Source organism: Anas acuta, chromosome 11 (genome assembly GCF_963932015.1).
Source record: "Anas acuta chromosome 11, bAnaAcu1.1, whole genome shotgun sequence".
In the NCBI taxonomy this organism is placed as follows: domain Eukaryota; kingdom Metazoa; phylum Chordata; class Aves; order Anseriformes; family Anatidae; genus Anas; species Anas acuta.
Genome location: NC_088989.1, coordinates 6,883,791 through 6,900,772, shown reverse-complemented (window position 1 = coordinate 6,900,772; position 16,982 = coordinate 6,883,791). Strand labels below are relative to the sequence as shown.

The 16,982-nt window shown below is 42.0% G+C and overlaps 1 protein-coding gene across 30 annotated transcripts in view; it reads right to left on the bottom strand.

Annotated features, from left to right (window-relative positions):
* Positions 1-411: 411 nt before the first annotated feature.
* Positions 412-16,982, bottom strand: part of MAGI1 (membrane associated guanylate kinase, WW and PDZ domain containing 1) — a 317,508-nt gene continuing 300,937 nt past the window's right edge. For 10 of the 30 annotated variants that reach the window (XM_068694391.1, XM_068694389.1, XM_068694390.1 and 7 more), the window contains 6 exons: positions 14,183-14,386; positions 8,455-8,545; positions 8,272-8,335; positions 7,274-7,420; positions 5,910-6,048; positions 412-2,284 (listed from right to left, as the gene is read on the bottom strand). In XM_068694391.1, the coding sequence (XP_068550492.1) occupies positions 1,584-2,284; positions 5,910-6,048; positions 7,274-7,420; positions 8,272-8,335; positions 8,455-8,545; positions 14,183-14,386 (1,346 nt within the window). In that variant the 3' untranslated portion in view covers positions 412-1,583. Of the gene's footprint in view, positions 2,285-3,844; positions 3,934-4,040; positions 6,049-7,273; positions 7,421-8,271; positions 8,336-8,454; positions 8,546-14,182; positions 14,387-16,982 lie in introns of those variants that run through there. The other 20 variants (XM_068694394.1, XM_068694413.1, XM_068694415.1 and 17 more) reach the window with 11 other exon arrangements.

Below are 16,982 nucleotides of genomic sequence, written 5' to 3'. Positions count from 1 at the left end.
CTGTACACACAATGATCGGCCATCTTCTTTCTTGGTTTTGTTTTTACAGTACCATGGCAACAACAGTGATAGACTTGCAATGTTTTTGTGTTCATATGGAAAATGTGAAACAGTATACATGTACACACCAATGCACTGTAAAAAGCAGCAGTTTACTTTAGTGGTCCAACAGTAACGGCAAACATTTTGGCTCAGCTAGGCAGTAATCCATTAAAATCTTATACCAATGCTACAGCAGACTTACCACACAACTTGCAAATTTGAAAATACAACTTAGAAACTTGCAGGTTTCCCTTTTGCTGCTGTTCTTAGACTCAAATTTACAGCATATAACCAGTATGGATAGGCTTCTACAACCAGGTTGTCCCACTGATTGCCTCTTTTTGCCCATGTTTTTCCTTTGATACATCCTTTTTTTTTTTTTTGCCTTTTTTATTTTTTCCCCCAGCAAGTGCACTCCTTTTGTCTCAGTAAGGATGAACCAGTAAACTAAAAACTTAAATACCAAGCAAGAAGGGGAATTTTCTGAATTTGGCAAAGTAAGAAAAGCCCACTGGTTTGGCCTGAGCAGAAGGAATACACCCGCTCCAAGGGAGGACTCCGCTCCCCACCGCATTGCGCCTTGTCCCACGATCCCGTTCCCTTCCCTTGCTTCAAAGCAGACAAACAATACCATGCATGCTCGGGTTGCTGTCCATATACATCTAGAAGATGAGCAGGGCTGCGGTGGCTGCCTTAATGACATATCGTTAAGTGTTGCTGAGGCTAATGAGAGATCAACAGTCTACGTTAGTGTGTGACACAGGCATGGTGGTTACCAGTCTTTCTGCCTTTGCGCATCCTGTAGAGGGGGCCTGAAAGTATAAACTGTTCATGGAACAAACTAGAAATTCCTCATCGTAAATCATCTTGTGCTGTGTGGGTTTTTTTTTTTTGTTCTTTTTTATTTATTTATTATTTATTATTATTATAAATATCCTTCATTGAAACAGTAGTCTCTTCAAACAGTTCTTGCAATTTTAGGAACATTTTGTCTCTTTCTTTTTTAATTCCTTCAGCAGGAGCGCTCCATTCCTACTGAGATGAACAATTTTCTTCCTTCCCCACCCCCAACCCTTAAAAAATTTTCTACATACAGTGTAGCAGTGAGTCACTAGAGAACAGTCTGGATCAAATTATTCAAACTTGGTCATAAAATCCTTTACCTATATTATATTACTGGCTACCCCCATTTACTATAGTGGGGAGGGGGGAAAGTAGCCCGATAAAGGAATTACTCTTAAGAAATCTACAAAGAATGTAGAAACAAAACTTTATAATCCTTTAGGACCAACATTTGGCAAGTAATTAAAAAAAAAAAAAAAGAATACACTGAAAAATACTTTCTTTAATATTATACATCAGGCACAACACTTTTTTTTTGTTTGTTTGTTTGTTATAAGATTTCATCTGCATAAAAGGTTTGTAGGACCAGCAGGTGCCGGGTGTCTCCTCGCCTTGCGGAGGCCGGATCCTTCCAGCTCCCACGCTCTCTCCTCTGCTCCAGCGGTGTGGGGCAGGCGACGGGGACCCCGGGGGACCCCTCAGATGCTGAGGTCGGTGCTGCACTCCTTGTAGGGCCGCCTGCGCTGCTCGGGCAGGTGCCGGCGGCTCGCCTCGTGCTTCCAGCTGGGGTCTTCCCTCTCCCGGTGGCCGGCTCGCTCCTCCCTGAGCCGTCTGTCGGGCGACCTCTCCCTCCGTCGGTCGGACGACTTGGCCCGCCGGTCGAGGGAGGCCTCTCTTCTCCTCTCGGGCGACCTCCTCGGCTCCGTGAGTCTCTCCAGCGAGCGCCGGCGCCGGCTGGGCGAGCGCTCCCTGCGCCTCTCCGGGGAGAGGTCTCTCCTCCTCTCGTGCCGCTCCCGCCTCTCCAGGGTGTTGTCAGCGCTCCTCGTCCCTTCCCTCCGCTTTTCGGGAGACCTCCTCTTCTGCCCGTTCACCACCGCCCTCTCCGGCTGCCTCTCGCGCCTCCTGTCCGGCGACCTCTCCGTCCTCCTGCCTGGCACGGTGTCGTTGGATTTAGAAGTCCCATTCCAAGTGTGGTGTTCATTGGGATGTCTGCTAACCTCTCTGCTGCCTTTTAGGTCTCTAACGTAAGTCCGCCTGTCCCCATGTTGTGATGATTTGTGAAGGTCTGGTGGATAACTGGACTCCAATGATGGGTGCTGCCGTCGGTCGGATGGCGCGGGTTTCATTTCCGATACATTTTGTGAACCTGTGGCGGGACTGTTCCTGTCACTGCTGGGGTCTGAAAGAAAATAACAGCAAAGCGTTTGGTACCGAAGCCTTCTGCGGCGCCGTGACACCACTTAGCACTCTTCAGACTTCATTAGTGACAAAAACAAACAACTGTTAAAGCAGTCAGCGAAGGCTAACCGGAGCTTTTGTTAATTTAACTGCGAACAACGAGAGTTACAGGTTAGTACTGGTGCTGCTCTGTTCATGAGCCGTGTTTTGGTCCAAGCTGATATCGCCTTTATGCTCTTCTTGTCATGGGGCATTTTACATTTCCCCCAAGCCCAATTCACAATGTTTCGCTCACACTACTTTCTCTACAGTGGGGTAAAAAAATGTAGTTTGGGTTGTTGGATTTTTTTTTTTTTTAACAGTTTCCAATAAAGAGGGCCGTTAGGAAATGATTTTTTCTTTTAAGTCTTTTGAAAGCATTGCCTTCCAGTTGTGGGAGGCTTTGTTTCAAATAGCAGAAAAAAGCCACAGAAAACAGATTTGATTATTATGTTTTGACCTTGTAAAATAACGTTTTGAATGTGTGAGAATTAGACTGTAATCAAGCAATTTCCATTTTACTTAATCTCACTTAATTCTGCCACGTTATTAGAAGTCCTAGGGTAGATTTTGGTTTTGCCACAATGATTCAACAAATGATGACAGAAGGTATGATTTTTTTTTTTTTTGTATCAAAGCAATGGAAAGGTATTGTAATATGTAGAATGGCTTTGATTAAAACCTAATCTCCAGTTCATTATTTTCCTGTAGCGTTTCAGGTAAAATACAGCTGAGCTACCTCTGTAACAAACTGCAAAGCAGCAGGATAACCCCCCCAAACCCAAACCCCAGCCCTGCACAGTAGCTTAGCTACAATCACCCTCGTCATTTGTAACGGATGTTTATGAATGATTCATTAGAGACACGGCAAACATGAAGGTATCTGTGCTGACTTAATGTGAGCATTTATTTTACTTGGTTATCTTCTTTTTAAAGTAACTTCTACACGGCAGCAGGGCCGGTGTTAGCTACACTCCCTGCGTACTCCCTGCTGCTTGCACTAACCTCAAGGTGGGCTGTCCCACTGGCAATGACCAAAAACCCTCACAAACACTTGCGGGGACAGAAATTTTTCTGCTTTTCTCCTTTTTGTTTTCCCTCCCCCATGCCAAACACTGTGCCCGCTCCTGGCTCCTGTCACCACAACGTGTCTCCCATCTGGTGGCATTTCCATTCCTTAGCTCGGGAGGGTCAGTGTGTGCATGGGCTGTTATTTTGGTGATTTCCAGGTGAAACCCATGGTGCGACTCACGTGCGTGCGTTTTTGCTTATTAGCTTTTCCAGGCAGCCGCTGGAGGACCACACCACTTCTCCGTGGCTGTAAGCACGCGGCTTGTGGCAACCTGGCTATGGCACAAGGTACAAACGAGGCTTACACGTGTTGAGTGGTGTACTTACAATTCGGGGGACGCAGGGTGCTCGGAATGAATTGCTGTACATATAAAATATAGCGAAGCGGAAAGCAATGTGAGGGAATTAGGCCACAGCACAAAAACACCTAATATTGATTTTAGCTACAAACCGTAGTTTGATTATGGCCCATAAGGTAGAAGCAAGACTCCCCGAGCTTGTCATTTCTCATACATGCAGCGATATTAGGAGGTATCATCGCTGAGGAAGGAAGAGCCCAGCACCAAGAAAAGTAAGAGAAAGAGAAAGAGAAAAGTAGAAAATTTAGATTCCCTATATTAAAGGTGAAAGAAAGAAAAATCTTCATATTTTATCTTAGAATAAAGAAAGTTTATTTTTCCAGTCAGATTGTCTAGGCTTCACCCAAATATAAGGCTGCAAAGACAGCAGTTGTTATTATCGTGACATAAAGAGACATCTAAGAGGTGATTCATTAACCCAGACAACGAGAGCATCCATTCTAAAAGACAGCTGGAACAGCGACACAGAATGTCATAGAAAAAACATTAACAATCAAACAACAACGAAAAATAAAGTCCACCAGAGACCACAACATTAAAAATAAGTACAAAACTCATTACAAAAATATACAGCCTCATAGAGAAGCACGTTCCAATCGAGTCAGAAAAATATTGGAACTTAACATTATTAGAGGAACCATTTGTGACTGCAGCGAACAGAACGAAGAGAGGAAGGAGTCCCAAATGTTACAAGGATATTCTTTACAGTAGTGCAGCCCCTGTATATTAAATCCTTGCTTGGAGAATGAACATTTTAGTGGTTTAGCATTAGCCAAAATAAAATTGGTGTTGGATTTTCATCCTCAGTGCAACAGACATATGCTTTGAGATGTGAAGCACTTAATTTACAGGGTATGTATGCAGTCTAGCATATGATACAGTACTGTACATCCGAAGGAGTATAGGAAAAGACAAAAGTAGAAAGAACATTACAGAATTTCAGTGCCATCATTGAACCTTCTGGTGTGGTATTTATATTACAGAAGTGTAAACCCACAACTTCCCTTCCGTATCATTAAATACTTCAATTGTTTGTTGGTTATACTCTGAATTGGTCATTTAAAGTTAAATAATGAACAGAGTGAGCAGAAATGCTCAAACTTGGTACAGTAAATAAAAAGAAAATCTAGTTCATAAATTGTGCAGAAGGATTTTGGTTTTGTTATTAGGACATGGAGTGAATGATAAACACAGAACTTACTGACACAGAAATAACCCAAATAAGGGGAGAAAAATATAAAGGACATCCCTTCAATCATCAGTTTCTATAGAAACCTCAAAGACCTTTGGTTGGGAGTAGCCCTCCATCGAGGGCACAATATTTGACAATTATCTCAAATAAATAAGACATAATTATAATATTAAATAGTGTGCTAAGTTAAGCCACCCAGCAATCCAACCTCCGGGGGAAGAAAAGGAATTCTAATGCAATTCTTAGTAAGAAACAAGGACTGAGTGTTTCCCCCAAGACAGACACGAGAGCACCTTTTCATAACCTCCACACCTTTTCAGACCTCACAAATTAACAAGTTGAAACCAGCAGACTGTTTAAAGGGGGAGAAAAGGGCTCAGGAGGCCAAATCAATATATTTTTGTAGTAAAGCTTTTCTTATTTTTTTTTTCTTAAATAACTTTATAAATATTTACATAAATATTAAGGGAAGGCAAAAATCCCATAAGCCATCTTGGCATTCATGTCTATGGATACAGACAAGAACTAAGAGAAAAACCTAACAAAAAATTCACTGCTTCAGAATAACAAATCAGGATCCCAGTTTTTGCATTGATTAGAAGTAGAGACCTATTTGAAACAACAATTCAGCCGCTGAGAAACAGTTTGGCACAGTTCAATGACATTCCTTGTTTGGCTGGACAAGACAATAAGGTTTTTTGTTTTGTTTTGTTTTCCTCTCTGATCACCAAAAATACTGCTATGATGATCTTGCCTTACACTGCGCCCCAAGTCCATGGAAGCAAGCAAAGGATGAAATGTGTAGAAAATTCAGCACAAGCGAGGCAATTAACCATATGTTGCAAAGGTTGGTAAGACACTGGTGAGAAAGGAAAATAAAAAAGAATTCCCGCTTCAGATCTTGAGACAAATCATTCATGGAGTGATGCCAGGGAAGAAAGGAATGTTTTCATAGTTTGACCCACCATATTCTGGGACAGAGCCATCTCCACGTTTCAGAAACAGGCGGACCCTGCGGCCACCATTTTTAATCAGTTCGATGGCCCGAGCGTGCTTCATGTTCTTGGTAGTTTCCCCGTTGATCTCTAGGATTTCATCACCAATCTGTCAAAGCAATAAAAGAGAAGAGTCTAAGATTAGAAAGAAACCTGCAAGAGGGACACCACCAGCACATCACATAGAAGACGACATCCACAGCCAATGTGGAAGAGGAAATATGCAGCAGGTAAGTCTACACATGCCAGACTCCTTCCAGTGGCAGCTACTGCCACAGCTGTGAGTCCACAATAACCAGCACGTGGGGCAGACATGAAGAAAACAGAAGGCCTGAAGTGTGGAACTATTTCTCTGCTGTTCCATGAAACCACCATGCGTTTTTGCATTGCTTAATAACTAGATCTATATTAGAAGCATTATTTTATCTTGATTATTTTTAAGATTTTTGTCAAACTTGCTTATTTTACAAACTGCTCTTACCAGCATGTTCAAATATTTTTGGGGTCCATTTCTCACTCGGATACAGAGAGCTGGTATGAACCAGTAAATCTGCTTTTGTAAACATAATTTATCAGGATAGAAAAACAGGGCTTGGAGGAGCTTGTTAAAGCATTGGCTTCCACACACAGCAGCAATGATTTATTTTCATCAGCAAAGGTTTTGGACTTATAAATCTAGCCCCAGCAATAGAATTTTGAAAATGCCCTGTGTGTGATTTATTTGGAGAAGACAAAGACATGTTGTGAAGTTATTATGTGTTCTTTATCAGAGGAGCATGGAGTGCATAAAACTTGGCAATTTACTTTTTCTGTAGGTATTTTATAACGTATGACCATGCTATAACGTTTATAATTTAGGTGATGTGCAAATTTAACAGCTAATACTCATTAAAAACTATACTGTAATTTTTTAACCCATCAGTCAACATATATGAATGGTCCCTCACCACTCCACCCAGCAGAGGAGAGGATCAGGTAGGACAACCAAATTCTCTTTTCATGGCTCCAGCTTTAAAGGAGCTGGCAAAGACTGTGATTGTAACACCTTCATTACCACGCATATCTTTGTTAGGCTTAAAAAGTCAGTTTATGTATTAGAATTTGGAAATCTGGGTTGATACAAGGATGGGGTGAAGTCTTCCAGTGCATGCACACTTCTGTAGAATGTACATAAAGAATGAAAGAAAAGTCGCTGATAGAAGTAAACCTATTGCTCCTTTGCTCCAATTTAATATTCCCATTAGCTGGCACAGCAGAAGGCGTGCCTGTAGGGGAGAAGCAGGGCATTTATTTTATTGCAAAGCAGTGTGTTTTTTAAATCTGTTTGTGCATACCCTCATCTTCCCACATCTCTCAGCTGGACCATCCTCAGCTAGCCGCAGCACGTACAGATCCATATTATACTCCCGGCCACCTCGCAGGCTGAAGCCAAACCCTTTGGCTCCTCTTTCCAGCTCAACAGTGTAAAAATCTTGGTCCTGCTGGAGGGAAGACAACATATGTGCAAATCAGCAGAAAGTTAAATGCTTCTCTATTTCTCATTTTGAAATTATTCAACCAGTGAACGTTATTATTTCTGGAACTCATTAAGTACAAAAATAAAATCGGTGGAGTTTTCACACACACGAGCATTTCCTGCTTCCTCAGTCCCAATCTGCAGAGGAAGACTAGGATGACCTCGCTCCCAGTGTCAGGCTCTAGTTAGGGTACATGGGATGGGTCTACGCCATGGTGCTGTCTTCTCCTTTCTGTTACCACCTCTTCTATTCCTTTGAAAGAAGGTCAGAAGCACAGGCACTGTTTTATTCTACAACACAATGCTGTTGGCACAGGGATGTTTTGATGTCTGTAATGGAAGAGGTTACTTCTGGGATGGCCAGCGGCAAGGAAAGATAACAGTGGAATAACCTCTCTAATAAGGTCCTGTCTGCAAAACCAGGAACATGTCGGCTATTGCCCCTTATTAAGTTTTGCTCTTTTTGTTCTCTGATTTTATCATTTGCACACAACAGTACTTTGTGGAGAGCCCTCTCAAAACATACTCTTCCACAAAAAAAAAAAAAAACACAAACACAACACATCAATTATTACTGTGGTAGAAATGTTAGCTTTTTTTTATTATTAAAGTCTTGATAAGAATGCATTGGAAATGCTTGTCAGATGAAACAACAGCAATACATACTAAGAAACTAATCAGCAAATCCCAGCAAACAGACTGAGGGAGAGCAGCCTCCCAGTAGGAATTTTCAAGGGAAACATTTGAACACAGCCCTTCAGCAGGCTGGAAGCAACAGTCTGTGGTAAACAAAGCAATTAGGAAGGCACTCCTTACCTGCGCTGCTTGGGGCGGTTTGAAATCAAACTGGGATTCCTGCTTTGGTTTGGTGTTGTTCCTGCTGCAGTGAATGAAACAAAGAGGGAGAGGAAAAACACAGCTCATGGAATGTGAAGGTGATTAAGAAGTAACCAAACAGAGCGCATGGCAAGATGCTCTCCTCAAGGAAAACAGTCTGACCTGGTCTCCTGCGGAATTTGCTGAGGAGTATGTGTGGTGGTAATTGTAGCAATTTTTTCTGCATTGGTCAATAAAGTAGCATTGGACGATTCTGCAAAACAAATTTATTTATTTATTTTTCATTATGAAGGAAGACCATTGGCTGTTCACTGAAAAAAAATAAATTGCAAAGTCATTTAATTGGAAAGCATCAGTATGGTTTTTTTTGTTTGTTTGATTTTTAAGTACTGGAAACTGGCTCAAGATTTCCCAAATCCCAAAACAGACAGGACAAAGTCTAAGCTAAGTCACAGCAATTATGTATATAAAACTGTACAGCACCCCATTGCACAGAAATATTGGCCTTTAAGTTGCCCACTGAAACTTAGCATGATACGTCCCCCACAGAATCACAGAATGATTTGGGCTGGAAGGGACCTTAAAGATACACTATATCAGGCTGTCCAAAGCCCCGTCCTCAAGGGTCTGCTTTTTCTGGTTATCTGTCATCAGATGTAGAAAATCACTTTCTACCCTTCTCTTCTGTAAGAAAAAAAAAAAAAAAAAAAAAAAAAGAAAAAAAAAAAAGAAAAAAAAAAAGAAAAAAAAAAGCTTTCCAAACACTAAGCCCTTCTAAACACTCCTAACAAGAAGCTAGGAAACATTGTCACATCACTGCTGTTGTTGGAGCCTATGCTCTTGAAAATGTCAAGGCTTTAGTGAAAACATCATATTTAGTTTCATCACTGAATAAGTTAACTAGAAAAGGATGTGAGTTCCAGAAACCACCACGGCCAGCCACCACAAATAGTGTAGAGCAGGGAGTCAAATATTTCTATATATTTGTATAATGCACACATAGTATACTTATAATTTATTTTTACACAAATGAGGCTTTTTCAGTAACCAAATGCATCACCATGATCATCAATCTAAAGGGAAATCCAAAGACACTCCATTGGAAAAAAAAGAAAAATTTAGAAAATAAAATAAATTCTGTGTTAGACACAGAACAAAGACTGACTTGTGAAGGAAGGGTTGAAAAATGCCCTGTCTGTTATGTAACAGCACGAATTCCAAAATTCCAATCATTAAAGTCTCCAAATATGGACGGTTGGCTGGATTAATCTTAAAGTAGCAATAACTATTCCATGGATTATGAGCTTAGCAGTACTTCCTCCATCACAAATTGCAATCAGTAGGATTGAGATGTGGCTTTTATCTAATGCCTTACAAGGTGATATTGAATATGGCTAAACCCCAAACTTGCTGAAATTTGTCCTTGAAATGCCCAAAGGTGCACACAGGGATGTGGAACTGCCTGCACCAAATGCACCAATGGCTCTGGGTACCATTTAAAAAAAAAAAAAAAACACTCATTAAGAATACAGAGAAGAGGATTAACCTCAAAGCTTAATTTATGCCATGATGAAGGACTCCCAGCCCAACGTCAGCACGTGCAAAAGCCATGTTTCTCCATGCAGAGCAGGAGGTGCTTCCAAGAGAGTTCCTTACTCCTGCTTTGGGGACAGGGAAGGGAGCTGCTGTAGACATGTGCTAAAAGTGACCATCTAGCTGCTCCTCATCATACAGCATGGCAAAATTTTGCAATTTTGGAACTTTATCATAGGCTTCAATAAATACAGAGTTAACTTTTAAATTTAAAACATTTAAAACTCTAAAATTAAGGTCATGTGAATGTCATTAGCCAAATTTCAGCAACACGGTTTTGGAGGCAAGGCCTGGAACACATGCGTATGGAACACAACACATTTTCCAGAAATCCATGTTGCATCAATCCGGAACTGAAAATAGTTCTGAACAATTACAAATTTTGAAATGTTCTGGAGTGCCTGCAGGTCAGCAATTTCCGAAAGCATCTTCCCCCTCACATAGGAGTTTGAATTCAGAGGAAGAGTCAGTGGTTATACGCTTAACCATTCAAAATGTTGAACGGTTACCTCGGACAAGGATGGGCATGGGGACTGGGAAACCACAGTCAACAGGAATGCTTGTTCATTAGGCACAGCATTCCCAGTTAGAGTCACTGCAGTGACAAGCACTTGATCTTTTGTGGAACAGTTCTGCACACAGGACATCCCCACTACATGCTCTACTGACTTCATCTAGAAGAGGACCATGGAATACAACTCATCACAGAACACTGATCAATACTTTTCAAGAGCAAAATCTAAGCTGAATGCACAATCAGTGGTTAAAAAGATGCAGCTTGTTTCTTGAATTTCTCTAGTTCCAGTCCCTCTTAAAAAAAAAAAGGCATCATCAGATAACAGAAGCAAAAACTGGGTGGAAATATCTTGCTCTCCAGAATAAAATTACAAGGTTTTCTACCCTGCCCTTGTTTGCCTCATAAGCTCCAAGCATCTGGTAATTCACTTTATTGACTATGGAAAAAGCTCCCACTATTAAACAGAGTCCAGCTGTAATACAGATCTGCAGAATTGGGAGGAAATGGGAGGAAAAGTGGTGGTCATGGGTTTACTTGGATCTGGGAACCTATTTTATTTCACGGATTTATTTCAGTTGAGGAGGAACCTAAAAGAGCTGAAGGTTTTTCCTTTCTATAGCCAGTGCTTGTCAAGGGAAACTCAGGAAAAGGGAAAGAGAAAAAGAATTTCAAACAGATGGGTGCAAGGAGAGCACAGCTCCTTCGCCTGCAGCATTGTGCCCAAGTTAATATGCCCAAACCCATAGCATCTGGAGCTGTAACATCTTCCAGACCAGAGCTGGCCTGCATCCAGTGGCACAGAGAGCAAGAGAGGCTCCTGGGTCTGCCTGCACCTCTTGGGGCAGGCACGACCAAAAGATGCCTTTACAAGGCGGTGCTGTCGACAGCTGGCTTGTGTGAGGGGGAGACGTCCCTGTGTGTGGTTAAACTGTTGGATTTCACAAAACAATTCTGTGTATTTTGTAAAGATGCCTTGATGCTAAAATCTGTCTCCAACTTCAGAAGGTCCTGAAACATGGTTAAGTGTGCTGTATTCACCCAGAACAAAGCCCCCGAAATCCTCCACAAATATTTGGAGATGAGATGAAGATGGGCTTCAAAGAAAGAGCAACATTCCTCCCCTTTGGTAGGTCACACTAAGAATACCAAGTAGAGCAATAACACATCTTTGGTACAGATGTATCTTCACGCCACTGTACTGGGTCTATCTTTACCCCACCCTATCCCATGAGGCAGGATTTGTGCATCATTTTTGCTCGTGTTTTAGACCCAGGACACATGCCAGCCACCATGCAAAACTGGAGAAGAACACAAACACAGAAAAGGTTGTCTCAATCAATAACAGTATGTTCTAAACCCTACAGATTTCACCAATTTCTTGCGCTATTCTGCTCTAGAATACCCAGACACCAGTGCCTAATCTAAGGTTGGTTTTTTTTGGGGGGCTGCTTGTATCCTTGTATTAGCCATGCTAACCCATCATAGTGCCATTGCAAATACACTCCTGTAGTGGTCTATGAGTTGACTATCACACAGCAAAAACCTTTGAGGGTTTTAATAATGTTAGAAGAGATTAGCAATGTGAGTTTATTGTGAGTCTTGTGATGAGCTTTAGTTTCACCTTTATGTGAGAAGCACACATTTTCTTCCCATCAAAATACAATGTTAGACCCCTTAGACTTGTGAAAAAGCACCCCAAAATCAGAAGGCAACTACAGAAATAAAACAACATTGAGACTGATTCCTTTAATCGCATGTTTTCTGAGCAAACCTCTCACCATGTTTCATGGTTGGCCTTACTAGCTTTTGGAAATTAATTGCAGACAGAGCTGGCAATCAGACTTTGAATTTACAGGACTCAGCAAACAAAAATGCTCAAAGCCTGCATTCCTACAAGAGAAAAGAGTTGACTCCTTCCCAGAATTACAGCTCTCCATCTTCTCTAGGAATGCCTGATGCATTCACAGCTGCAGAGCTCCCTCCTAACCTAAGCAATTTAACAAGGTATTTTGTACACACATTTGCATGAACAAGGCTAGCTGAGCATTCCTGTCAGGATGCTATGTTCCTCTTGAAAAATCCCAATGGTTTCAAAGTTATTTCATATGTATTCTTTTTTTCTTCAAAGCTTCATCTGCCTAGATTTTGATCAGATACCAAAATAAAGGTAATGAACAACTTTTCTCCTGGTTCACCTTCCAGAGCTGGCACACACGGGCCAGCTCAGCCATTAGCCTGATTCACAGCCATTTTATTCATGAACATTTATTTTGCTGGAAGCAGTAAAGGATCACATCCCATTTGACCTGGTTGCTGGTAGACAGTAGGAAAATAAAGCCTTCATGCAAAACAGATCACCCTAAAGAGAAATAATTTATAACCAGATCACCTCTGGTCCTGCCCTGTTTGTATCCTAGAGCTAAACATAGCACAATTGTGCTCTGTGGGGTAACCAAATCCCCGTTTCAGCTTACTACAGCCATAGAAAGGAGAGTTAACAACTAGTGAATGTTTCCCACAGAAAATCACATCATGTAACTCCTCCATCCTGCATTACAGACACCAGGCTCAGTTCACAGCTTCCCTCCGGTTCTTCGGAAGCGGTAAGTGCACTAGTGCTAGTCCGAACAGACAGAGTGACAGCAAAATGCTTCCTGTCAGGCTGCAGGATGAAAAGGTCTCCTTCCAGTAGTTCTTATTGTGAAGAGAAATCTGCAGTTCACTCAGACTTTCTCAACCTTCCTTTCAAATTTAATCACACTTTCTCTACGTTTAACTGAATGCAAGTAATGTCCTGTACAACTCTAAGAAATGCTCATTAGCACTGCATCTGAGCTATCAAATTCTATACCCATGGATTTAGCTTTAAAGAAGAGCACTGTGAAAGGATTTCTGCCAAACGAGCACCCTCTGTGAACCTGTCCTCTGCAGAGCAGGACAATGAACAAATGAAATTCATACAGTTTGGAACCAAAGCAATTTTAGCTCTGCTGCAGATGCTTCACGTACGTTTCTGCTCTATTCTTATTTGGCATCGCAGGTAGGGATTAATTTCATGAAACTGATATATAACGCAGACCCTCGCTTTAACCAAACAGTTCAATGACCTGAAAATAGTACCAAGTGTCAGCGTATTGCCAGGCATCCTGCATATTCCCTCTCATCTGAAACAATGCGATCTCATCCAGGGGAACCCTTATGACTGTCAGCTGCGAGCCCACAAGCAGCTCCGGAGCCATTGCCATTTAATAAAGTCATTTAATAAAGTCATTTGAAAATGTACTGAGATGGCTTCAAAAAGCAACTTATGCAGAATAAAAACAAATCTTCTTTTCAAACAGCTTAAAACATGACAAAGTGTTTATCTCTTTCTGTGATCTCTTTATAGCCTGTGGAAAGCTTCAGGGATCCCGTACATTACTGAGCATGCAGTGATTCTCAAAAATCCTGAAGCTCCATTATTAACCTAAGAATCAAATCAGAGAGTACTAAGATATGCATCAAATTTATGGAAGAATTTAAGGAGATACATGGAGAAACACAGTAAAATGGGAAGTAATTATTATTTTTTAAATCAGTATCCTCCTTTAAAAAAACAGGGCTCCTACTTCTATAGAAAGAAAAGGGGAATACATCTATGGGACACTCACAGCCCCCTTGCTACTAATTCCCAAATCAGGAATGGAAATCCTTATGCTTTTGCAGCTCTGACTGACGTGAACAGCCCAGGAACAAAGCAACAACAGGGTGAGATAACACAGCAGGGAACAAATACTTTACCATCTCCTGGAATGATGCGCAGAGTAACGGTGTTTCCCGCTTCCTTAATGAGGTTGACGATGTCTGAATGCGACTTGTTGGTGATGGAGCACCCGTTCACGGCCAAGATCCGATCGCCTACTTTCAGCTTGCCACAGCGGTCTGCGGGACTCCCTTCAATTATCCGACCTATTTTGTGAGGCATGGCCACACATGCATTTCCCGCTTTTGTATTGGTTTGGGGGTTGTTTTTGTTTTTGTTTGGTTTGGTTTGGTTTTAATTGTTTACATACGTGGGAATTACGGTGAAGGGGAAAAGGAGAAAAAGGGTTGAAAAGGGAAAGAGAAGGTTAAGGGTTAATTAATTAATGCATCAAGCAAAAGTTATTATAGGATAGCTTTGCTGCCAGTGTTCAAAACATTGGCAATCAACTAGTACGAGTGCACAATACTCATTTTACAAAAAGGTGCTTGTTAACCCTCAAATCTCCCTCCCCCTTGATCTGTTAATACACGGTGAGCTTTTATGATCTACAGCTACACTTAGCAGCCCCACAATAACCCAAATCCCGATTTTATTTTTGCACCAGAAAATTGAAACTGTGTGTAGAAAACACAACCCTCTTCCTCCAAGATTACATCGGTGTCAGCCTCTCAAGTCTTTCCTTAAATCAACTGCTGTTCAAGCTTCTGCCAATGTTTTGTTCTTTCTCAATTCAGAAAGATAAAATCATTCTAGTCCGAGGAGGGAGCGCGCCTCCCTTTCTACTACAGAGACCCAGTCTGTCAGCGCTGGATGGGGAAGCGACATGAAACGGTTTTCTTCCATTGTGAACAAAGGTACCACCAGGGAAGGCACAGGACCACTACAGATGGGCCAAGACTGACAAAAGGTAACCTGTTTGGTGCAGGCATCCACCTCAGCCCCTGTTAACCACCCCCCTTTTACGATCCCAGATGGTATAAGGGTGGGAGTGGGGAAGGAATAAGGACCTCCTAATTTAAATACCTCTAAAACCACACGCAAAACCAGTGAGATGCCTGGCACGCAGAGCCAGAGCACTTTAGGATGAATGTGTTTTGAAGACAAAACTCCCCTCCTGTTCCATGCAATTGCTTGGTCCCAGAAACGCAGGGTCTTCCACAAAACGCAGATTTGGGACACAGGAGCTACAGAACAGCACTCAGCTAAATCCTCTGGGCTTTTGTACGGCTTCGTTACGTGGGCAAGAGGACCTCAGGCATGCAGTGCGTGGTGAAAAGCATGAGGTATGCGGAGTGGTCATCTGAAACTTCACACATACATACATTCACCCCCAAGATGCACTTTCCCATCTGTGCTCTAATCTTTATTTGATTAGTAGTTTTAAATGTTGCTGCATGGCAAAACCAGAAATGGCATAAAGAAAAAAAGGCTAAGAAAAGGAATATGAAGTGAGAGAACAAGGTTGGGAAGATGCAATGAAAATGAGCAGAAGGTGTTAATATCATTTGCAAATGGTGGGGGATTTTTTATCGTTGTTTTACTGTGATGTTAGAAAGTTTCCCTCTGTGGTGATACAGAAATCCATCCAGTATAACAACTGTTCTGAGGGTATCTGAAATGAGCTCCTGAATTAAGGACGGAGTTCCAGCTCTGGCCAAATCCATGGGAAAATATATGAGAGCCCACACCAAAGTGACCGAGGTGGGTTTTAGAACCAGTTTGGCCCATCTCTGAGTACTACCTATGACAGAAAAAACTAGAAAGCAGGCACAGAGCAAGCACCACACAGCAGAGGGAACACATCTCATGCAGAGTATTAGAAAAAAAGCTGAACACAGTTGAAAAAATTAAAGGAAAAACAGTCACAGATCAACAGATCTCCATGAGGAGCCCCTGCACAGAAAACTTCCAGTTAGAGAGTATCTTGGGCTAAAACAAACATAACTCTTTACAATTTCAGGTCAAGGTTTCTCTGCAGAAAACAGAGCACAGCCTTCATACCGTAAAAGTTCTTTACGCATGTTTGAAACGCTTTCAGACGATAAAAGCTCTCTCTTCATTTTAGACTGAGTTCAGCTTATCCAATATTGCATTACACCGTTGTGTTTGGGCACCAAAATACCTATCCTGGATGCACAGTTTCCAGCCACGAGGCCAGCACAAAGGTAGCCTGGCACCTGAGAGCTGATGGAACTCACTCCTCCAGGTCTACACTGGATAATTTCCCCTTGCACCCTCTGCTGATACGGCTGCCCCCAACAGTGTTTAGAAACGCTCTGTTTTGTATCGATGCCTGCAAAGGAGGTGATGCTCCCTTGATCCCTTGTGCTTTTACTAGTGTAAGGGCTCTGCCACTGGGTGATCACGGGAAATTTCAGTGGAAAAAAAGAGGGGGAAAGGCCACTTTTTGCCACACGCACCTGCCTGCCCCGGGAACATTCAAGCTGTACAGGGAGACTGCAAGGCATTTTGTCTACAAAACACAACCCCTCTCTGAGGGGCAGCGTAAAAATGGCCAAAGCATTTGTTCTGCCCTTCCTTTCCCCCTCTGTCCATAGGGCATGCCACAGACTAAGAGGGAGAGAACGCCTTCTTTTTCCCCTGTAAAGTCAACGTGGATGCTGCCTCTTGGAGACCATAGGAAGGGAAGAAAGTGGCATTTCTGACTGCTTCCTCCTTGCAATGATAATTCTGCTCTAGAGCAGGCTGTCCTGCGCACACATGCAAAACCAGCTTATTTGTGCTTTGCAATATATGACTCATTTGTTCTGTAAACAGAATGTCACCTCTTTACCTCTTTCACAGCAACACCTGGAAACAAGTGTCTGTCTAGCA